The sequence below is a fragment of the Callionymus lyra genome, chromosome 4 (genome assembly GCF_982586985.1).
Source record: "Callionymus lyra chromosome 4, fCalLyr1.hap1.1, whole genome shotgun sequence".
In the NCBI taxonomy this organism is placed as follows: Eukaryota; Metazoa; Chordata; class Actinopteri; order Syngnathiformes; family Callionymidae; genus Callionymus; species Callionymus lyra.
The window spans coordinates 29,278,859-29,302,187 of NC_141821.1; the positions used below are offsets into that span (position 1 = coordinate 29,278,859).

The 23,329-nt window shown below is 39.1% G+C and overlaps 2 protein-coding genes across 5 annotated transcripts; both read left to right on the forward strand.

The window, feature by feature from the left end:
• The first annotated feature begins 222 nt into the window (after positions 1–222).
• LOC148082443 (NACHT, LRR and PYD domains-containing protein 3-like) lies at positions 223–5,432 on the forward strand. 4 transcript variants are annotated; one of them, XM_087789620.1, is made up of 10 exons: positions 223–319; positions 773–830; positions 1,208–1,279; positions 1,557–1,628; positions 1,786–1,851; positions 1,928–2,014; positions 2,220–2,299; positions 2,412–2,503; positions 3,434–3,559; positions 3,635–5,432. In XM_087789620.1, exons 2-10 carry the CDS (start codon positions 805–807, stop codon positions 3,956–3,958), a joined length of 945 nt encoding a protein of 314 aa, XP_087645746.1. In that variant the 5' UTR covers positions 223–319; positions 773–804; the 3' UTR covers positions 3,959–5,432. The 4 variants fall into 4 exon arrangements, with proteins under 4 accessions (XP_087645746.1, XP_087645744.1, XP_087645745.1 ...); XM_087789618.1 differs by having other exon boundaries at positions 2,412–3,559; XM_087789619.1 differs by having other exon boundaries at positions 3,434–5,432.
• A 178-nt stretch (positions 5,433–5,610) lies between these two features.
• LOC148082444 (serine/threonine-protein kinase DCLK2-like) lies at positions 5,611–22,929 on the forward strand. Its single transcript, XM_087789614.1, has 18 exons — positions 5,611–5,691; positions 5,941–5,981; positions 6,820–8,896; positions 10,084–10,759; positions 13,534–13,922; positions 14,808–14,934; positions 15,066–15,197; positions 15,407–15,486; positions 15,941–16,013; positions 16,316–16,421; positions 16,521–16,578; positions 16,680–16,799; positions 16,867–17,013; positions 17,086–17,219; positions 17,318–17,395; positions 17,645–17,741; positions 18,630–18,710; positions 19,286–22,929. The coding sequence occupies exons 4-18, from the start codon at positions 10,324–10,326 to the stop codon at positions 19,409–19,411; spliced, it is 2,184 nt and encodes a 727-aa protein (XP_087645740.1). The 5' UTR covers positions 5,611–5,691; positions 5,941–5,981; positions 6,820–8,896; positions 10,084–10,323; the 3' UTR covers positions 19,412–22,929.
• Positions 22,930–23,329: the final 400 nt, after the last annotated feature.

The window sequence follows — 23,329 nt, forward strand, 5'->3', positions numbered from 1 at the left end:
GCCCTGCCATACTTTTGGACAAAGAACTGCCTAAAGGCTGCATGTTTGTCTTTTGTCTGATCTGAATCATGTTGAACGTTATGGGCAAGAAGATAATATAAGAAGGTATCTTATTATTATTGATAATATATTTTATTTATAGTGCAATTTTCGAGAAATCACGTGACTTCGTAGAACAGGGCTCCTCCTCCGGGGAGGGATGGGAAATACATCTTATGGGCGAAAACATTCAATCCGGAACTATTTGCGATGAGAGTCGGTACGACTTGGATGATTTTTTTTCTCCAATAATTTTAGCAGCTGAGAAACATTTCCAAAGGTACTTAGAGGTTTGGTCCGTCTATCTTCCGGAAAACGAAAAGCGGGGCTTTTAAACTTTTTTTTTCAATATGTGCACATTTTTCCTTTTTCCTTTATTGGAAATATAAAAATGTGCATATATTGAAAAAAGAAAAATGCCCCGCTTTTCGTTTTCTGATTCTCGTTTCAAAATGTAATACGGCTGTTGTTGTTGTGTTATTGTTTGATAGAAATCGCTAGAGCTTCTGCAATTTAAAAAAGTTCGTAGCTACGCATTTTAACATACAATTCTGCTGTGTATAATATGTGAAGCGTTTTCTGACAATATGTCAACTACTGAATGTTTTGCACGTCTGGAAATGTTTGCATGCGTTTGTTCTGCAGTAGTGCATGTTTGTGGAGAGACCAGGACCAGGAAAAGGGCATTCTCTTTTTTTTAAATTTACAGTAAACATTTTTCTTTTTTCTGCAGGCAAAAAGAGGCTGAACAAGATCCGTCTCAACATGTCGACCAGTCGTTTATCCGTCGGGTAGGTTTTGTATTTGAAGAGTCAACTTGAACACGCCCTTCCTGTTTACGACAAATTCACATTTGATATATTTAAACTCTGCCTTTATATTACATGTAAAAGACAAAAAAGATGTTTTAATTAGTTAATAATATTGAACCTGATTTTAAAACGTATTTGAAAATACCCAAAGGTTTAAAAACATCAAGGTAAATCGTTTTTTCAAATGTAAATAGTCAACTTGAACACGCCCATCCATCAGTTTTAAGTTTTAGGTTCACTTTCGATTCTCAGTAAAGATGGTTATCAGCCTTCCTGCCAGCAGGCGGCGGCATTCAGCTTTCCACGATGAAAGACAAGTTTAAATCATGTTTATATATTTCTTTGTGTAATTTTAGATGCTTCAACTCTGCAAAGAGTAACGTGTCAATGATGGAACCCATGAACTTCAACTTGGACCAAACGAAACGGTAAAGCTGTTTTTAGGACCTTTACTTCTTTTTAAACTTTTTTAAAATTAATTTATTAATGTTATCTTAGTGTTTTTAACTGAGCTTATTTCAGTGACACTTTTGTGTGTTTCTTGTACAGCACTTTGTATAAACTGCTGTTGTTTTTTAACTGCTTTATAAATAAAGTTAAGTTTCAATTTCACTTACAGTTATCAGTAAAGGCGGCGGCATTCAAGCTTTCCACGATGAAAGACAAGTTTAAATCATATTTATATATTTCTTTGTGTAATTTTAGATGCTTCAACTGTGCAGAGAGTGACCGGTCAATGGTTAAACTCGAGGACTTCAACTTGGACCAAACGAAAAGGTAAAGCAGTTTTTAGGACCTTTTACTTGTTTTACTTTTTTTGACTTATTTCTTAGTATTGAGATGATCATCTTTACTGATAACTGTCAGTGAAACTGAAACTCAACTCCACTCAACTTTATTTATAAAGCAGTTTATACATCTTCTCTTCTTGTAGTCCACAGGTGAAAAGCGGTCAAAGAAAAAGTCGGAGCGACTCCTCCGTGATTGAGGACTTCAATGGGTAACGCAGTCTTTCAAAGAAAAGTCAATAAATGTTGATCAAATTTGAATTTAAGGATAACAATGTCATATCTTAGCCCAATGGTGGACTGGGAGTCACGGGAGTCCGGCTTGAATGAGAAGTACTCATCCATGGGCGATGATGGATGTTCAAATTCACTATGGTAATACTCAACAGCAAAAACTAATACTAATACTAAGAGATTATGCAAAAAAAAAAAGTTAAAAATAGTTAACTAACTGTCATTTGTTAATTAATAATGATGAATTATTTGCTTGAAAAAACACTAGTAGTTTTGATATTGCGATATTACTCAAATATCCATTGACTGAATTAATTCATCTTATAGTATATATTCTTGTCTGCAGGAACGCCCTAGAAGAGATGAATAAGTCCGTGGAAGGCAGTACCAAAAGTTTTATGCAGCGTTTGGGATGCGATGAAACAGGTGAAACTCAAATGTCTTATATTTAACCATTAGTGTTGGTGTTTAAAATATGTTTTATATCCTCTGATATGAATGGACAGCGATGAATACAAACAAATGTTTTTCATTGCAGGGTTTGGCATTCTTTCTGCAAAGAAACATTTGAAATTGTTCATGAGACAGAAATATGCCAAAACCTTGGGAGTCATGTCTGATCCAGAAGAGGTGAACTTTTACACAGATGTGGTGACGGGTGAAGCTGAAGACATGTTGAGCACAAATAAGTGTCCTCTAGAGAAGAAATTATCCAACAGGTTCCTGCCCAGTCTTGAAAATGCCCTGAAACCAGGACCTGGCCAAGAGAAGCCTATTAGAACTATAGTAACTGAGGGAGTAGCTGGAATTGGGAAAACAACATCTGTGCAGAAATGTATTCTCAACTGGGCTGAAGACAAAACAAACAGAGACGTTGACTTTATATTGACTTTCGCTTTTCGAGAGCTTAACTTGGTCAAGGGCCAAAAAAGCTTGGACCAACTTGTGACAGACTTTTGCCCTGCCCTCCATGGGCTGATAGAGCCGGAGGACCTGAACAGAGCCAAGGTAATCGTGATCTTGGACGGCCTGGATGAGAACAAACTCCTGCTCGACTTTCACTCTCCCAACATAGCGTCAGTGAGCGAAGTTACAACTTTGAATAATCTTCTCGTGAACCTCATTAAAGGTTCTCTGCTTCCTGATGCTCAACTCTGGATAACTACCCGTCCAATGGCTTCTCTTCAGATCCCTGCAAAATATGTTGATATGGTGATGGGAATCAGAGGATTTGGCGTTCCTCAAAAAGAAGAGTACTTCAGGAGAAGGTTCTCTTCAGACCCAGACACTGCAGATGCAATTATCTCACACATGCGATCTTCAGCCGCTTTCAGCACCATGTGCCAGATTCCGCTCTTTAGCTCCATTTCAGCCCTTCTCTTTGAGGAGAACTCTGTCGCATGTTCTGACGACAGTCTCACAGAAATGATGGTGCATTTCTTGCTGGCTCAGCTAAAGCTCAGATGTAGAAAGTATGGAGAGGGTAGAAACAAGAAATCACTAGAAAAAAACAAGGATTTTCTATCGGGACTTTGCAAGCTTGCATTTGTTCAATTGCAGAAGAAGAAGCACAGCTTTGACGAGAGCGACCTGGACAAGTGTGGCGTTGACTTCACCGAGGCGATGATGTACTCTGGGTTCTGCAATAGAATACTGAGAGGGAAGGATGTGCCCTGCAAAACAGAGGTATTTGTCTTTGTGAATGTGACAATACAGGAGTTCTTTGCAGCCATGTACATCCAGGATTGCTTTCTGAACAAGGACACAGCAGAACTTGAAGACATCCTCCATGAACCAGAGTACACACTTCCTGACGTCCCGAAGGAAGCGTTCGAGAAAGTTTTGAAGGGAAACCTGAGAATCCTTGAAGGTCTAATGAGGTATCCAAAGCAGAGCAGAGAAATCATGCAGATGCATCTGAAAACCATCCAAGGAAACTTCTCCCCTGCAAACCGCATCACCCGCTCCCAGAGCATGGTAGGGATGGGAGACCTCGGAGGTACAGAGAAGTATCTCCAAAGGAGTCACACAAAGACAGAGGATGAAGGTTACAATCCACAAAAACACTTTCGTTTCCCTCCTTGAATCGATACTTTACCATGGTGGAGAGGCTCAAAGGTACCAGTGACCATCATATATGAAACAGGTCATTGTGAGGGACTAAACTGAAGGGATTGATGAAAGGAAGGTCCCGGCTCAGGAGGCACGCAGTCAGGTCAGGCATCAGGCGTCAGGTGGCAGGTGGCAGGTGCAGCATGGGTGACCTGTGACTTACGTTGTCAGGTAGAAGTTGGAGTAAACATGAGGTGTAAAGAAAGTTTTACATAGAATGTTATCGTATGTATTAAAAGAGTCAAGAGTGTGAGTCATTTGAAACCTCTCCACCAGGTCTCTGTATATTGAGATATTGTTTAACCAAATTAAGGCAAATAGTAATGGAGCAATATTTTTCTAAGTATATTTGTAACTTTTGATAGTGGGATCTGTAAGTATTTAATGGTTGTGTGTGTGTTTTTTTTATATCCACAAATGTGAAAGTCATATTTGTAACTATATTTGTAAATATATCATTTTAATTTACAAAACAAAACAAAACATGTGTAAAACTTCTGAGTGTGAAACTAAATTTTACATGTGGATCAGCAATTACAAGTATTCTTATTTTACAAGTCTTACACAGATTCACCACTCACAAGTTTATTTTCAGACAATCGTAGTACAAAATCTGCAAAAATCTGACTTGTAAGTCTTGCAATTGCAATTCATATAACCTTTTATTGTATCCTTTGTCTTTGTTGTTTTTCTTTGACCTATGTTCTTTGTCTTTATCTTTAGATTGTGTCATCTTGTTCTTTCTCTTTATGTTCTTCTTCTTATTTTTTTTTTTTTCATTATTTTTTATTGTTTATGAAAAATTGCTGGCTATTGGAAAAAAACTATTTCAATCAATAAGGTTTTTACCTTACCTTACCTTACCTTAACAGCCACTACATGGCTGTTAAATTAATTGCAGTCAAGCCATACGACCCTTAATGACCGAACATTACGGTAGCCGTGAAGAAGAATGAAGACATGTCCAAGAGAAAACCACTCTTGTAAATTGAAAGTAAAATGATGAATCTTTTATTCAGGTTTCTACAAATCTAAACATTTTCTTTCTTGTTTATACATGAAACTTTGTTCACTTTGTCAGATCTTTGTCAACTATTAAGGGTTTTTGTTATAATTAATATATATTGTGCTATCAACATTGACATTAATAAACTGTACTTAATTGACAATAAAATCAATATTTCTACAGTAAAAATACATGAAACTTTGGTCACTTATACTCAAAACCTGCTGAACAAGAAAATAAAGTCCGATCTTTGTCAACTATTAAGGTTTTTTGTTATAAGAATAATTATATATTGTGCTTGACTAACATTGACATTAATAAACTGTACTAAATTGACAATAAAATCAATATTTCTACAGTAAAAATACATGAAACTTTGTTCACTTATACTCCAAAACCTGCTGAACATGAAAATAAAGTCAGATCTTTGTCAACTATTAAGGTTTTTTGTTATAAGAATTCATATATATTGTGCTTGATAACATTGACATTATTAAACTGTACTAAACTGACAATAAAAATCAATATTTATACAGTCAAAGTACATGCGGCAACCCTTGACCATAGTAACATGCCCCCTCAGTGACCCGGGGCATCAGATGCCAGTAAACGTAAATGTATCCCAGGTGCCAGCGGTCATTCACCTTCTTCGCCGGTAATTTCCTCGAAAATAATGATGTCTTTGAAACCAAGTGGACTAGTAAGTGTGTACAATGACTTTTGTTGTTAGTTTTAGATATCTGTCTTCCTAAAACTAGTTTCATTCTGCATGTCATTCAATGTTACTGATATGATACATATACCTAAAGGTTTTGGAAGTTATGTTGAGGTTGAATATGAGAGGGATATAAAACTAATCTTTCATATCTATTAATAAAGAAATAATTTAATTCAATTCTTCAAATAAATAATGTAATGTAAAAGTTTAAAAAATATATATATTTTACAGGTCCATGTGAAGATACAGTGGAAGTGCAAGTGTTTTGGATGGTAAGCTTTCAAATAGCTATTATTTTAATACAATGGTACACTGTTTTGTTACAATAAAATATTTTGGAAGATCTTATTTTCTGTATACTGAGGTACTATGAAGAAATGTGTGTGAGCTAATATTATATATTGATTATACTATTTATTTATTATATACTTACAGAAGATGGGGATTGTCCGTGTTCATCCATGTTTTCTCTCATAGTAAAGTTTTAACTAATGGATGTTTAGCGTCAGGCAATTACAATCCTACCATCTAGTGGCTGTTATAGGAATTGCAAGATTTACAGCTAAGTAGGTAAGTAAGTAATTTGTATTTATATAGCGCTTTTCCAGACCAGGGTCCCAAAACAAGACTTGTAAAATAAGAAGACTTGTAATTGCTGATCCACATTTAAAATTTAGTTTCACACGCAGAATTTTTGTTTTGTAAATTAAAATGATATATTTACAACACAAATATGACTTTTACATTTGTGGATATCACAACACACATGCAACCATTGAGTATTTACAGATCACCCTCTCACAAGTTACAAATATACTTAGACAAATGTAAACCCATAATGAGTTGCTACTAAACATTTGAAGCTAAGCTAGAAGAATCAAGAATGAAGACTCAAGAGCAGCTTTATATGCCAGTACACATACATGGAATGTATACACACAAGGAATGTTTTGTGGATGTGGACATTCCGGAATTGGTTTAGTAAAAATAAGAATGAGAAATAAAATAGTATGCAATATATACAAAAATACCAAAGATAGTGAACACAGTGCAAAAATTATCAAGGAGTGCAATTCTTCAGTTCTTGTGGTGGGTAGTGCTTGTCTGCAGGGCTCTGTAGCGGCTGCCTGAGGAGAGGGGCACCAATGATGTGCTATGTGGCCGCTGTGAACCACACGGTGATTGAGGAGGAACGCACCGCCTTCAACATAACTGCACTGTAGAAGTGAAGCAACATATGCTACAACAGGCCGTGTCTCCTCAGCTGACGCAGGAAGTACATCCTCTGCTGGGCCTTCTTCAGGATGCAGGTGATGTTAGCCTCCCACTTCAGGTCCCGGGATATTGTTGTTTCCAGGAACTTGAAGGAGTCCACGGCTGCCACAGGGCTGCTGTTGATGATGACAGGGGGAAAGGGTTGAGGGGTGCCTTCTGAAGTCCATCGGCATCTCCACAGTCTTGAGCGTGTTGAGCTCCAGGTTGTTCCTGCTGCACCACCGGACCAGCAGCTTGACCTGAAGACGATATGTGGTCCTGGATCAGGCCGATGACGGTTGTGTCGTCTGCAAACTTCAGGAGTTTGACAGAAGGGTTGTTCGGAGGTGCAGTCGTTTGCGTAGAGGGAGAAGAGCAGTGGAGACAGGATGCATCCCTGGGGGGCGCCAGTTCTGATTGTTATCTTGAAATATTTGGGATTTTTTTTGTAGCGGGTTGTATGTAATGTTTTCCACTCAGCTCTATTATAAGGCAATAATATAATTTAGTAGCGTCACTTACATGACGCAGTGGTGTATGATGCCATTTAGTATAGAGACTCAATGTAACAACACATAATAATAGCTGAAATTCGAGTTATCAGTATCCGATCCAACCAAATATTTCTACACATATTGATGGTTAAGATATATCCTCAGGTTTACACACAGATATGTACCTGTGTTTATCAAATGTTAATGTTAACAATATTACCTACTATAATAAAACTATTCTTGTATTAACCTTTTGCTTGTATTGTTCACAAACTAAGGTTAAACTATATTACTTTTTAACATCCTGCATTAGAATGGGTCATCAGTGTGTGCTCTGTGACCCCGATTGTTTTTCTGTTCCAACATTCTCAACACCTTGAGCCTAGGAAGGACCATCAGCTCAGATTCCTTTATTTACAGCAACAAAACATGGAATCTGATAAAGAGGCTGCGTTTTGTTATGTTACATTTGTTACTGAACAAAAATAAAAAAAAAAATGTTGTTGGATTTGTTTTAAATTAAAAAACAAAACATTCACTACTTTGCTATCCATTCTCTCCTGGAAATTCTATTCCAGCTCTCATTTGTTCCGGAGCTTCTTCCTGTGCCTTGATACAGTCACTGGCGAGTTGATCAAAAACTAAGATCATCACTTCATTCTCAAGGAAAGTTAAGGTTCCAGACAACACTTCCTGACACATGTTTACATGGCTTGTGACAAAATTTAGAATTCTAAAATATAAAATAACACAACACAACTGCAACGTGTTTGTTCTGCTGCATTATTTTAGACTTCTGTGCAAAGAAACATCTAATCACTAATACAAAAGGTAATGGATTTATTTAAACACCAATATGTTTATGTAATTTTTCCAGTTTTATATATATCACACTCAAAACAACAGAGAGAAAAAACCCTCACACACTTTTCCTCCTATGTTTACACAATCATTTTCCATCGACACAAAACCCTGTTAAAGACAATCACACACAACATGTTCACACACTTTGAAGCCCCTGCAGTGATGCATCAACCTGCCACACAATGGAGAGAGGGAGGCAGAGCTACTTAGACAAAGAGGGTGGGAGAGAGTGGGCGGGGCCACGTCAGCACGTACTGCCGGCGGAGGAGGAGAGACGGGAGTGTTCAGCCGGTTTTTTTTCTCTCTCTCTCACTCTCTCTCTTTCTCTCTCTCTCCTTCTCTCTCTCTCTCTCTCTGCTGCAGCGGCCATGCTGCTGTCCGGTACCTCTTGCGGTCCATCCCGGTCACCCACCGGTGATACCCTCCGCCCGCGCATCCCGACGACTCCGCGGCCGAGAGCTCCAGCCCGGTCCGGATCCTAGCGGGAGGAATCCACCTGCCGGATGTGCCGGAACATACCGGAACGCAGAGAGCCTCAACCTCCATAGCAACAAACCGGTTTCACGACAGTATTGGTAGGTGCCTCCTCCTCCTCCTCCTCCTCCTCCTCCTCCTCCTCCTCCTGCTCCTGCTCCTGCTCCTGCTCCTGCTCCTGCTCCTGCTCCTGCTCCTGCTCCTGCTCCTCTTCCTCCTCCTCCTCTTCCTCTTCCTCTTCCTCTTCCTCCTCCTCCTCTTCCTCTTCCTCTTCCTCCTCCTCCTCCTGCTCCTCTTCCTCCCTGAACGGCAGGGCGGATGGATGGATGGATGGATGGATGGATGGATGGATGGATGGATGGATGGATGGATCTGACGAGACAAGGTTTAGTAATATAATATAATCATGTCAGTGTGTTTGTCAGTGTAGAAAATCAACATTTTGGGCCTTGTAGCAAAACGTTACTATATGTTATTTGCAATATATGTATTTATTTTTTTAACGTGGGGGAATATTGTTATCTCACTGTGATTTGACTCCATTTTCAATAGTGCAGTTTCTACATGCAGGGAACATGTGTGAGTCAGGTCTGCTGTCAGCCAGTCAGGAAAAAGATGCTGAGCACACCGGTAGACAAAGCTTGTGAGTGGAATGACCACGAGGAACTCGGTTTAAGTGCAAATCTAGAGGGTCTTCCACATCATTGTGTTCCTCCCTTTATAGGGGACACGGGCGAGGTGTAGCCCGGGGGGCCACACACGGGTGTTCGACCGTATTTATAAGACAGTAAAACAGAGTAAAAATGTTTCTTACAACTAAATTCATTCATCCTAAGTATAACTTTGTTCAGGACTTTTTTTTTCTTTGTCCAGTTTGTGAAGTTGTAGTTATATTAATTATATTAAACTTCATTTTATGTTGATCTTTCTCCTTTCTTTTTTTTTTTTTCGTTTTTTTCCATCATATTTTGACCACCCCTTACAACAAACAGAAATGATACAGACCCTGAGGAAATATTGTTGTCTGTCCCATCTTGAGAGTCTTGTTTGGAAATGTTGCAATAGCAGCAACTTGTTTTCCAAACCGCTAATATTGAAACAATGGTCTTGTGTGTGAGTTCCTCTGTACATTAAAACAATCTCTAGAAGAAATGCAAACCAAAAATAATTTAAAGTAAACTTATTAAGGATGATACATTCCCTCTTACCATGAACCTGAACTCTGATACCTTTGTTCCACTTCTTTGTCACTTGTTTCTCATCTGGATTTCCTTTTGTATTATCCCAGGCTGACCAAACAAAGAAGATCAAGCACCTGTCAGATCTTTTCCATGCTCTCTTGTTGACGGGAACAAGCGACGTCAGTTCTCATCAGCTGGACTGAATAAACTGGACTACAACAAGAACTGACGGACAGAGGTGGCACATTTCCTTGAGCTATGAACCTGTAAACCTGTGAAGGATTGAGGTTTTGTCTTATCTATGGAGTGTGTTTTGTAGCAGAAGCTTCGCACCACAAACCATCATCATGTCCATGAGTAAGACAATCGAGCTGGAGCACTTTGACGAACGTGAAAAAGTTCGTAGGGGTCGTTCCACCCGACCTAAGAGAGATGACTCGAGTAGCAGCGTTGGCGGCGGGGGGTCGGGTCCCAGCTCCAGGGCCAGCAGCCTGGTCCCCAGCCCCGCCCACAGTGCCAACTGCAGCTACTATCGCACCCGAACCCTGCAGGCCCTCACCTCGGAGAAGCGCGCCAAAAAGGTGCGCTTCTATCGCAACGGAGATCGCTACTTCAAGGGGCTCGTCTACGCCGTTTCCAGCGACCGATTCCGTTCGTACGATGCGTTGCTGATGGAGCTGACCCGCTCTCTGGCAGATAACCTCCATCTGCCTCAAGGCGTGCGCAGCATTTACACGTTAGACGGCATCAAGAAGATCACCAGCATGGATGAACTGGCTGAAGGTAAGACTCCTTATTCAAGGTCTTCTACGGTCAAATGCTTGAGCTAGTTTGGAGGTAGTGGCCATTGTAACCCAAGTATATGACTCTGAAATGACAAATGGACTTCAAGCAATCAATTGATTTTTGTCTCTTAAAGCTCTCTGAGCTCACGATCCATTGTTCACTTCCTGACTATTAAATTATTTATGATAAAGTGCAAAAGGTGAAGGAGTAGCAGGGTCAAAAGATATCTGAAAAGATGTGCTGGGATCAATCTCATATGAACTCAAGAAGAACCTTTTGAGACGTGCAGCTTGAGGAAAAGCTGTGATAAACACCAACTAATCTTTTGTATCCGAGAGCCCAAAAGACGGATTGCTGGCTCCACTTCAATAATACAATTCAGTGTTCGGTCCTCCATAAGCTTATTAGATGAGCACAGGAGAATGTCAGAGATGATTTTGATGGATAAGCCTTTGGCCTCAGTGCTCTCTTGCATGTCTTAAATTAATCCACAGATGACGCATCATCACTGGTATTGACATGTGACCTAATGAGTGTTTGAGACAGGAAACTGTTCAGCCATAGACACACAGTTGTACATTAGTCCTCAACACTTTAGATCATGAAGTGATGGAGGGTCGCTCCAAGAACAGATTAGAGATGGCTCATTGACAGGACACTGAATCCATACTTAATCGTCTCAACAGAGGTGACACATGGAAGGAAAACTTAGTGATACCTTACTCTTGACGGAATGATTCTTTTCAAACATTTAATGAATCAAAAGACTATTTAACGACACACTTTTACCAAAGATTTAACAAAGAGAAGCACTTGCTATATTTTTCTGAGCTGACTTTATTCTGATAAAGACATGAAGTCCATGCAATGTTTTGCGTCACAACCCTGAGAAGAGTCATGTTAGCAAAATAAAATCTAGCTAGAAACGTGTTCATGATTTCATTCATCTTGAGATTCATAGCCCTAGTTGTCAGCAAGGAATTTGAAGTTGAATTATTCTACGGTTCTCATATTCAAGGACGGTTCTTATCTTGCAAAACCGAAATAGTTCTGCATTATATTTGTGTTTATAACGTGAGATGTTAGTTATTAAATATCAACTTTTATATTTAAGAAAAATGCACATGACTGTATCCGATAGATTCACAGACAAAACCCTTGATTCTTCACAGACAGACAAGAAAAACTGTATAAGTGATATGAAATGTATAATATGAGTGTTTTCATGTCGTAGCCGAATGTTTTGGCATTTCATCTGACATGTTGATGTGTAAAGAGCATTTGGCATTCTCGCTGATGGTGACTGTAATGGTTGATTAAGGGTTAGAAGATCAGTTCGGCCTTCTAAAGTCACTGGATATTAGTGTCGTAATCTGGCTGTTTAATCCCAAAATGTGAGGCTTTATCTGAGATTCTCAGCAGGACCTTCAGGTCACAGCAGCAGCACTACATGGATCCAGACATTCTTGTCAGCGGTTGTCCTTTGAACATACCGTGAATCTCTGAGGAAGAGAAAGTGTGTCTCTCTGCTGCTGAATCACGTACATTGTGTACTGTTGTGTAGGGATTTGGAGCAGGTGCAGCTGATGGCTTGGGGAGGTGTGCATGTGTCTAATTCTGTAATGTGTGTGAGAGAGTAGGGAGGCGTTGAGGCAAACACAAACTCGGGGCATTTTAACTATGTAGGAAAACAAGAGAGGCTTGCGTGTTTGGCTGTGATATTAAGGGAATATCAGCAATCAATAAGAGTTCATTGGATCAATGGTCTGGTGACTATTTAATGGACCAAAAACCCTTTGACTAGTTGTGTGTTCTTCAAGGTGAATAGGAACAAGCTAGTAGTAGATTAAAAAAATACTGTTTTAACTTGGCTTCAATTCTTACCCATGGATTGTTTTTTTTTTAAACAGCAAAACCTTAATATTTTCCAAGACTTTTCGGTCAATAATCGTCTTCAATTGGAAGAGACATGTTAATCATAGCTGCTGCTGATCAATAAAATAGTCAAATCGCCAAATATCATCTTGAAAAAAAATCTTAAAACTAAAATTGACATTTTAATGTAACTATGGGGTCAAAAAATATGAAGTTATTTTTCATCTGACAGCATCTTTTAAAGTGTGTTGGTGAAACCTGTGGCGATTTTAAAATTTGGGAACAAATCAGCTTTACTAATGCAGCTGTCACGCTTATCTCACGATATATTTTAAAACACTCGCACAATTTTCGGAATGATTTTATAGGGAGATTTCAGTGACATTTTGTAATTGGTCAACTTTCTTTCGGTTGAATGAATAGGTCTGAAAGGCCACAACTTGGCATTAAAAGCAGGTGGAGCCTGCTGTGTAGTATCCTCTCATTCTCAGTCATTGCTCGGACCTTGAAGGATTTCATTGTTCCTTTAGCTGCGCAGGAATGTTGTGCCCGAAATTTAATTGTAACACCATAATAAACAAATGCTGTGAATCTTGAATTAAATAAATAATTAAGAAAAAAAAGGGATTATTTTTATTTTTATTACACTTTAAAACACTGTGATAATATAAAAACAATTTTAAATATTTTTCTTTTAAAATAAATAGTCTATGCAGTGTGTTGCATATCGATACAGTTAAGTGAAGCAAATTATTAATTGATGTTTTATGAAGTCACGTGTAATGACCTCCTGTGGGGAGGAATGCACTGCCATAGTGCTTTTTAAAAAAGCTATATATTGGAGTACAGGTCTCCCAAAGTTCTAAAAAATAACCTTTTGCCCTTCTTTTGCACAGGCGAGTGTTACGTTTGTGCCTCAAACGAGCCTTTTCGTAAAGTAGATTACACAAAGATTACCGTCCCAAACTGGAAGCCAGGAGCCACCTCTGGAAACCCCACAGCAAGCTCAACGCGGGCAACCACGACGTCAACTGGAGTATCGACCAACACTCCTGCTGGAGTTAAAGAGCGTCCCGAGGGCCGGGAAGGCCGCGAGAGCAAAGACTACATCAAGCCCAAGCTAGTGACGGTCATACGTAGTGGCGTGAAGCCCCGCAAGGCAGTGAGGATCCTGCTGAACAAGAAGACGGCCCACTCCTTTGACCAGGTTCTGGCGGACATCACTGAGGCCATCAAGTTGGACTCTGGGGCTGTGAAGAGGTTGTACACTTTGGACGGCAAACAGGTGAACAGTTGAACTGCATGACTTCTACAGTGTGTTTCAGGAGCAAGCAGCCATTGTAGCGTCTTGATCTTGAACTTAAGTGACATTCATTTTGACTGTTCAGAATATTTTATTTGTATTCTTTTTTACCATGTTATTTATTCATCAATTATACAACAAACATAATCAGAATCAACAAACATAATAAGCAGAACACAGAAGGTCTGGAATGTTTGTAACAGTCTAATCATATCATACATTTTATATCTCCAGTACAACATCGGCCAGTGGAAGAGATGTGGCATCTCTAATCCGACCTAAAACTAGTTTTGGAGCTCTGGAATTGAGTTTAGGATTTAAACACATCGACTGTTCACTGCTGTTCCTATTTTTATCCGGACACACATGAACAGGTTTTCTTCTTTTGTAGTTGAAGATAAGAGAAGTGACTGGAGCGATGCAGAAAGGCAGAGCTGCCAGTGTAGACGAGGCTGCTCACTTACGCTCTCTTTTCTTAAGGTTGCTCAGGACTGAAATAGAGGGCTCGTTTCAAAACAGATTTTGTGACACATAGTGTCTAACACATGTCCGAAAAGATTAAAACGAGTCTTATTTTAGCTGCTGCACTAATCCTGATATAACTTGAGTGTTCTGGGCATCCAACCGTAATGCTAACCATGGTTACCACAACAAGACTATTGGATAAAGACATTAAAAAGGAACTTTGACTATAAAAATGTTGTATTTATAAAAAAAGTGTTTAAAACATTTATTATACTGCTCTATTTTCTTGTTTTAAGGTGCTTTAACTTCAATTGAAAAGATGCAGACATCCTTCTCCGCGAAAACCTCCAGCCTCTCCACATGTTTGCCTGATGAATCTTTTTTTATTTTGCTTTCCTTCAGCTGACTTGTCTGCAAGACTTCTTCGGAGAAGACGACGTCTTCATGGCGTGTGGGCCGGAGAAGTTCCGCTACGCTCAGGACGATTTTGTGCTGACACACATCAGTAAGACGCCGGCCTTTGTCAACGGTGAGTCACTTTTAATCCTTCAGCGAATTAACCTCTCATCAAACTTTACTTTGCTGGCGTTGTCGAGCTACACAATCATTTCTCCCCCTGATAATAATCATGTTCACCCTCTTATCTCTGTCATACTCAAGAGTGCAAATCCAAGGGGCCTCGCTCGAGCACTGTCCAGAAAGCAGCAACTCCAAAGACCCCTGTGGTCCTCGGGTTGCCCTCCTCCAAGACTTCACCAAAAGTACCAACCAAGACCAAGTCGACAAGTTCAAGTAAGATTCCCCACTTTTCTTAGCTCTCAGTTTGTACTGTATAGTTAACTTCCTATCAAGTCGCAATTAAGGATTTGATTCCCCTTTATTGAACACTTGAAATTGATTTATTTCAATTATCTTATGTTTAATGAATGATGACTTGACGGTTCAGTCCAAATGGTTAAATAATGAAGCACTTCTCCCAATTTTAAACACATTGTCTACAGCCAATGAGGCACAGTCAGCTGGAAAGTCATCCAGGTCCAGTCCCTCCCCAACCAGTCCCGGGTCACGTCGAAGCCTCAAGGTAGGAGTCAAACTGAGGAGCACTAATACTTTCTTTGTGCAGGATGCAAGCATGTTTCCTTTCAAATAATTAAAGTTGAACTAAAAGCACATTGGTTCTTTAAATAAGGCCAAATATAGTCGATGATTTTGATAAGTTTGACTAGATAGAATAGTTATATATTATTAGTTACATAAAACACATTTGCGTAATTATACAATATTTGCCAATGTATCAAAACAAAACACTTCTGATCGAGACATTGACTGTTTATTTGTGTTTTGAAAAGAATTTGTGATTAAGTTAGCTTTAGAGAATACAGAAAGATGAGTGGTAGGATGGTTGCACAAATTTCCGTTGCTTAGCGACAATTTAAAAGACGAAGATGTATGCAAACGTATATAAAAAAAGGAATTTTGTCAGTCATTTTCTTTCCGTAAAGAAATTAATTTGTAATATTTTATACTTTGTCCAGATTTCTCCTCGTCGCTCTTCCTCCACTGACATTAATGGAGACACGGAGCAGCCGGATGATTCCACAGTTGAAGGTGTGTGTACACATAAAAAAATAAACAAATGTTATTTTAACCAATATTAGCACTGAATAGAGAATTGATTTAGGGCTAAAAAGCCAGGGAAATGATTCACAGACGTTGTAAAGATCTCATCTGTATAGCTTGCACCGTTCTCAGTTCTTGCTGTGAAGACTTGTGCTTTTGGGGTAGCGATGTTTTGGCGTTTTTTTGACAGCCATTAAAAAAAGCACTTCACCAAAGTGCTTAAATTAAAGTAGGGGTGAGCAGTTTGGACTACAAATTGATCGATTCCATTCATCATCTCTGCTCTACAGTCAACGGAAATCGCTCCGTTTCCTCCTCCATGATAAACGACAAGTACAAGATCGGTAAAGTCATCGGAGATGGAAACTTTGCCGTGGTGAAGGAGTGTGTTGAGAGGTATGCACATCTAGATTTCCCTCATTTTAATTTACTATAGATGCAAAATGCGACAGTTCTATCATGCACGGTTGTAAGTCCAGGTGTTCTTATCTGCAGGTCCACGGGTCAGGAGTATGCCTTGAAGATCATCGACAAAGCTCGATGCTGCGGAAAGGTGATGCTTTGTTATTGAGGATAAATCAAGAACAACTTTTCTTGTGGTTGATTTTAATTTTTGGAAATAACCGCGAACAACTGCGTGATCTCTGTGAACAGGAGCACCTGATAGAGAACGAGGTGGCGGTGCTGAGGCGGGTCCGACATCCCAGCATCATCCAACTGATTGAGGTCGATGAAACGCCGTCTCAGCTATTCCTGGTCATGGAGCTGGTCAAGGTGATTTCTTCTTCCTCCGTTTGACTTTTCTTGGTACACTGAACGCATCTCCCACTTCCTCTGACAGGGCGGTGATCTATTTGATGCCATTACGTCGTCCACAAAGTACAGCGAGCACGACGCTAGCGCCATGGTGTTTAACCTGGCTGGAGCTGTTAAATATCTGCACTGCATGAACATCGTCCACCGAGACATCAAACCAGAGAACCTCCTGGTACTGTGGATTTTTCCCCTTTATTTTACTGTTGATATACGTGTAGTTTTAGCTTCAACATCTGCTCTTCAGGTGTGTGAATATCCAGATGGGACAAAGTCATTGAAACTGGGAGACTTCGGTTTGGCAACTGTGGTGGAAGGACCGCTGTACACAGTGTGTGGCACGCCGACGTATGTGGCACCGGAGATCATTGCAGAGACAGGGTAGGAGATGGAGCGCCAGCTTTTTGTATAACTATAAATAAAGAGTAAGAAATGTGTCAAAATGCACTTCATATATGAACTCTAACATCTGTTTGCAGTTATGGCCTAAAGGTTGACATCTGGGCAGCAGGAGTCATCGCTTACATTCTTCTCTGTGGATTCCCTCCATTCCGAAGGTAAAAAATAACCCACATACCTTCAAAAAGTTATAGATAGTGACATTTATCTAATTAAAAAAAAGGTGTTCATAAAAAAAAAAGAGCTGATTCTACATTTGTGTTTTGTTAACAATATTGTACTCCACCAACTATGGTTTTTATATGAATATTTAATTTACACTTTGCATTGTTAGAAGACTCATTAGAATAACTTAAATTTTACAATTTAAAATTGGAAATGATGCTGTGGGTTTACCTTCTGTGCAGTGAGAACAATGTCCAGGAAGAGTTGTTTGATCAGATCCTCAGGGGGAAGCTGGAGTTTCCATCTCCTGACTGGGACACCATCAGTCTGCCAGCCAAGGTAACACTAAACTCTGGTTAAGACTAAACAGATGGAGACCCTTGCCAGGCCTGCACTCATAAACACCAAGACATCTAATAGAGGGCGACAAGAATGCTATATCAAGTTTGAGTGTAGTAGTCATTCTTATTAGGATATGGTTTAGGCGGATCACTTCATCCCTTTACCTTCTTAAAAGTAAAAAATAATAATGATCAAAACTAGTCTGTTAATTTCCAGACATAAATATATCAAACTCAGGCCACAAAGACACAAAGAGTTCAGTATTTAGCAATAAGGCTCACACATTCATGGAATATTTTTTTATTTATTTGTCGGAATGTTTCAACTAGTATTTTCTGTAGATGCTGAAGTCCTAATAAACATCCACTGTCTTTTGATAAACTGTAAGTCCACATACCATCTGACGTTTGATGGAAGTTTGGTCCGGGGCTGGGCTTTAGACATGCATTATTACAAAATAACAGAAACTCAAGATACATTTTGATACTGTGGTAAGGGAGTAGAATTAAATGAAGTCAGTTCATTTGAAGTTAAATCACCAAAGTATTTATCTCATTTAGAATTTCACTTTGCTCCGCTGATATTATCAAGAAACACAGTGAACCAGATACGTTTGTTATAACCATTGTGGTATCTCAGAGTCAAGGTGACCCGAAGTCCTGAAAACAAACAAGCTCCTTGGTTTTAATAAATGCATATGCAGTGGTGGAGGTCGTTCACCTTGACCCAGACACAACACAAGGGTTCAAACAAATACATTTGATTTCGGAAATTTGGGTCACCTTGACCCTGAGATAACACAAGGGTTAAGCATTTAATATTCAAGTTTAATCTTCAAGATTATTTTGAAACATCCTTACGCCTGCTCTTTAACATACTCCTCAGATGCTTATCAGCCAGATGCTGCAGGTGAACGTTGATGCCCGTTTTACCGCGGAGGAGGTTTTGTCTCACCCCTGGGTCACGGTAAGTACAAGCAGAACTCATGTTTTACCCTCCAGCAGTGTTTAGCCATGACTTCAGTTTATTTTTATTTGTTAAACTTGGACAGGAACAGTACTTTACTTTAGGACTATGACAGTATATATTTGGATATAACTTATCCAAATAGCCTAAAGGCTTAGTTCACCTAAAATTTCCAATTTCACTCATTTTCTACTCACCCTCATGTTAACTAAGCGTTAGGAGAATTCCATGGCTTTTGGAGAGACAAACAGAAGTGCAGAGAGATTTTCCGTGACGGACTGTGAGTTCAAGCCGGCTTAAAATATAGACTTCTTAAAAAGAAATGGCTCAACAATTCCTCATGTTGAGGCTTCAATACAAGATGACATTACAGACCAGCAGTATGGAGGTATTTGGATGATTTTAGGTGTCTTTTTGGATGGAGAAAATTGAGCATTGTTCGCCACCATTACATGACCATTACATTTTTGCCTATAACACCAAAAAGAAACAGATTACTTAATTGTTTCATTTGAACTAACTATTTTACTATTTACTGTTTTACTAGCTCACTTATACCTGTTTTCTTTTTGCAGGATGATGCGCCCATGGACTCCAACACTGTGAGCAGCAATGAGGAGCTGGCACATTTAGACACACTGGAACCAGAACCTCAGTCACCAGTACTGGAAACCAAACAAATCCCCTCACCCATGGTTTAGACCTTCTAAATATCAGCTGGACCAGATGGATAATACCAGCTGTTTTTGTCAACAAAACCAGGTATTAGTCCATTTAGACCATGTTCCTTTGCATCACTCAATCAAACTTAAGCAAAGTAAAGGCAAATCGAATTTCTCTGTCTCTAAAACGTTCTCTAAAACAAGTGGACCTGTTTCATCACTGGGAAAAAAAAAGTTCCTCAGCATTCGCAACTCCTGATAAAACAGAATTCTGAAATACCTGCTGCAAACATGTGCACTTCAGTTCCAGAATGACATTCCTACACACTTGAAGTCCCCTCCCAGCTGAGTGCCGACCACGTCATTATCGGGACAACATGAAGGTGCTCTCGAAGGAAAAGCCGTCATCTTGTTTTTATCCCACCTCCTGTAAGTGACCCTTAACACGGTTAGTGGCTCGAAGGAACTGGAAAGGATAGAAACCAAATCTATGTGGACAGACTTTTGATTCCCTTGTTGTGCTGGCTCTACGGCAACCGGAATGTCTTCCAATGATTCTGGGAAACCTCCCACCTGCCTTTGTTCTCCAATTCTCCTCCTGTTGACCCCGGGTTCATGACTCTCTGACTTGTTAACCACCAACCCGAGGAGATAAAGTGCACTGTGCCTGTTGACGCTGCTGACTGAGTGCATCTAAAGCCTCACTGTAAACCACCATAGCACACGCCACACACTGGCTGCAAGTTGGGTGCTCATGCTGTTTTTAGTCAAATATCCTGGGCTTCCAAGATAGTTTGACTATTTTGACCCGGGTCAGGCTGGGAACACACTGACAAGGAAAATGCTGTGGTTCTATACACACCTCAACCGCTTCCGTATATTTATTTAATAAGAATAGTTTCTTGAATTATTTGGTTTAAATGCCATAGTTTTAACAATAATTGCCGGTTAAAGTCAACTGCTTTGATGGGAGACAACTTTGCATGGAATCTACACACTTTATTAGGTGTGTTTGCAGGGTAAAATGCTTTTGTTTTGACAGTCTATAATGCATTGATGGATGCGTTGACACTGGCTTGAACTAAAATCAACGACGGCACAAAAATATAGTCAAAGAGAATAAGCTTGAAGCGGTATGAATTATGTCGTTTTAAAAATGTCGTGTTTACACTAAACTCTTATTTTGAAAAAACGTGTCCATCAATCTTGTAGAGAACAAATTGTGTCAAACCCTCCAAGACCTAAGGGAATCTTAAAAAGGCAGGAATTATATCTAATTTGCTGATCGACAAAACGCCTTATATAGTTGGCTATTGTTGAGTTCAGTTATTAAAGCGTAATTCTTTCATTTTGTTTTAAGGAGAATATATTTAAGAAAGTTAAACGACCTTTTGAGTTTTTACAAACACTCACAATAACTCAAGGACACATTTCAAAAATCCTCACTGGCTTCCACCAGCAGTGTACAAACCTGGAGCTCCTTTTCTTCTCCCCTGCTGTCGCCTTCACAGGGTATTGTAAATATTGTGTAAATACGTTTGTTTGTCAATCGGTGTCTGTCGGTTTGTGTGCGAGTCAATGTGAAGTAGAGAAACAGTAGCAGTTAAAAAATAAAGAGGAACAATCCCATGATATCAAAGAGGAAGAGGAGCTTTTAAAAAAAAACATTTGTGTCAGCTGTTGTCAGTGTTCCTGCTATCATTCAGGGACCTAGTTGTGTTTTATGATCTCAGTAGCAAATGTTCAGTGAAAACACCGCAATCAGTCTGTAAGAGTTTGTGTCAAAATGCTACATCAATCATGTGTGTTTGTGGGATTCTAACCCGTCACTGTGTCATTTTTCACGACCACAGAAGTGTGCGCAACATTGGAAAAGGGGTCAGTTGTTTTTGAAAAACTTGAAAAGTAGCATTCCAGCGAAATGCGTCTACCTTATGCAGTGTTATAACGACCTTTATGCTTTCCATGGCCTTGACCTTTAGCGTACCACTGGTTTAGAATGAACCACAAGTCTTGAATGTCAACAACAAACAGTTCCCAATGTGAATTTCACAAATAAAGTTGTCCCATTAATGAAATAAATAAAAGCCAACTCTATGTTGAATAGTCTCAAAACTAGCATGTAGCACATTAGCGTATAGCAGTTTCTCATAATTAGCTTTTACAGATTCAATGAATCGTAGTAAAAACATACACTTGTAGCAGAATTTTAAAAATGTGAACGTAAAAAACAGTGAATATCACGTAACAAGCACGTTGGATCAGTATTGCTAATCTAGTGACCGTTTTGATTGTTTGTCAGCAGAAGAACATAGCAGGATTCCAATCGCTCACCTATGTTTTTGTCATTTAAAAAAATAAATCTATTTAAATTCTTTGTTTTGCAATACAGTTGTAAATGACCACAGCATTGAAAACTGTCATCGATGCTAGTTTATAGCATGCTAGCGTGGGCTGTTTTGATAAGCCTAAAAACAAATGCCCTCCCACTTTTTATTTATTAATATCCACCAAAACACTACTGATATAGTGGATTAGTATATTAAAGTGTATCATCTAATCCTGGCGGAAACACTTACCGAGTAGAATTGTTATCAGCATTCGCTGTTAACTAGTAGTGCTAAGCCTGAAATAGACTAGCTTGTACCGTTTGGATGAACCAAACATGAGAAATTGTGTTAACAGATAACTAGTTTAATCACATATCTGTTAACACACTTTTGATCCAATAATTCAATGACTTGAACATAACCAGAATAACACACAAGATGAATTCTAGTAACCAGTGGTTGGTCCTTTACTGCCTGTTTGAAAACCCGATCGTCTTAATTCTCTTTGCTTTAAACCAAACGAAGCCTTGTGTTGATTCTTTTAGAGCCACGTTGACCTCTACCTGCAGTTTACTCTTAGAACTTTCCTGTTGAGCACTCGTGGTGAAAGACAGTACCTTTGTAAATGTGACGGGAAACCTGATCTGAGATAGTGAATATCATTTTCACCGTTAGATCATTATTGATTAATTACGCCTGTAGACAAAATAAAAAAGCATTTAAATCTGCGCTAAATGAAGGAATATCAATATCAGGTCAACTTTCTTTTTTTAAGCATCTACCTAGAATTGCTGGTGAAATGCTCTGCTTATGTGTGTGTGTGTTTGTATCTGCAGATGCAGTGAGTGATCATTCCACATTATGCCTCATTTTATACAGAAGTGATGTTTTGTAATGCGGTGAACAACCTGGACTAGTTTTTCTCAAGTGTGAAACAACCTCAACCTTCTTTTATTCTTCGATGTAATAAACAACAGTGAAACCTGGCAGCTAAAACAAGACTTTCACCATAAGCCAGTTGATTACTGGTAGAGAGAAGTCTTTATTAAAACTAGTCTGGGATTGTAGCAGCGAGAGAGTGGCGGTGTTTTTGAGGGCATGTTGTAGATATGTTCAAACAATGACGTGTCATGTGTGTCTGTTGAGATCTGGGTCTCGGTGTTCCTGTAGACCTGATTCATATGATTCGAAGAGAAGATGCACTCAACTGTGAAAATAAAACTGATGCAGTCACTTTGTTGTGAGTGTTTGTTCATGATATAAATCATAGCTACTTCCAACTAAGTTTCCACATCATAACATCATTATTAATGTTTGAACTCAGAGTTAGCACTTACCGGTAATAGTTTAAGACCGACCCCAATTTATAGTATTGAATAAATACTTTTCAACTGTATTGAGAGTGGACTATGAGCTTATTGGGCTAAAGACTACACAACTGTGTAAAAACAAGTTAAAAAAGCTAGAATGATTCATTATGATCCTTAAATGTCGATCATGAATGATGACAGTCTTCCTCTGAACACTGTCATAGATAGATTGTATAATTCCAAATCTGGGGGCAGGAGTGAAGTGAAGGGATTATGTTATTCTAAATGAATCTTTGTATCTTTTTCTTTGTGTTATA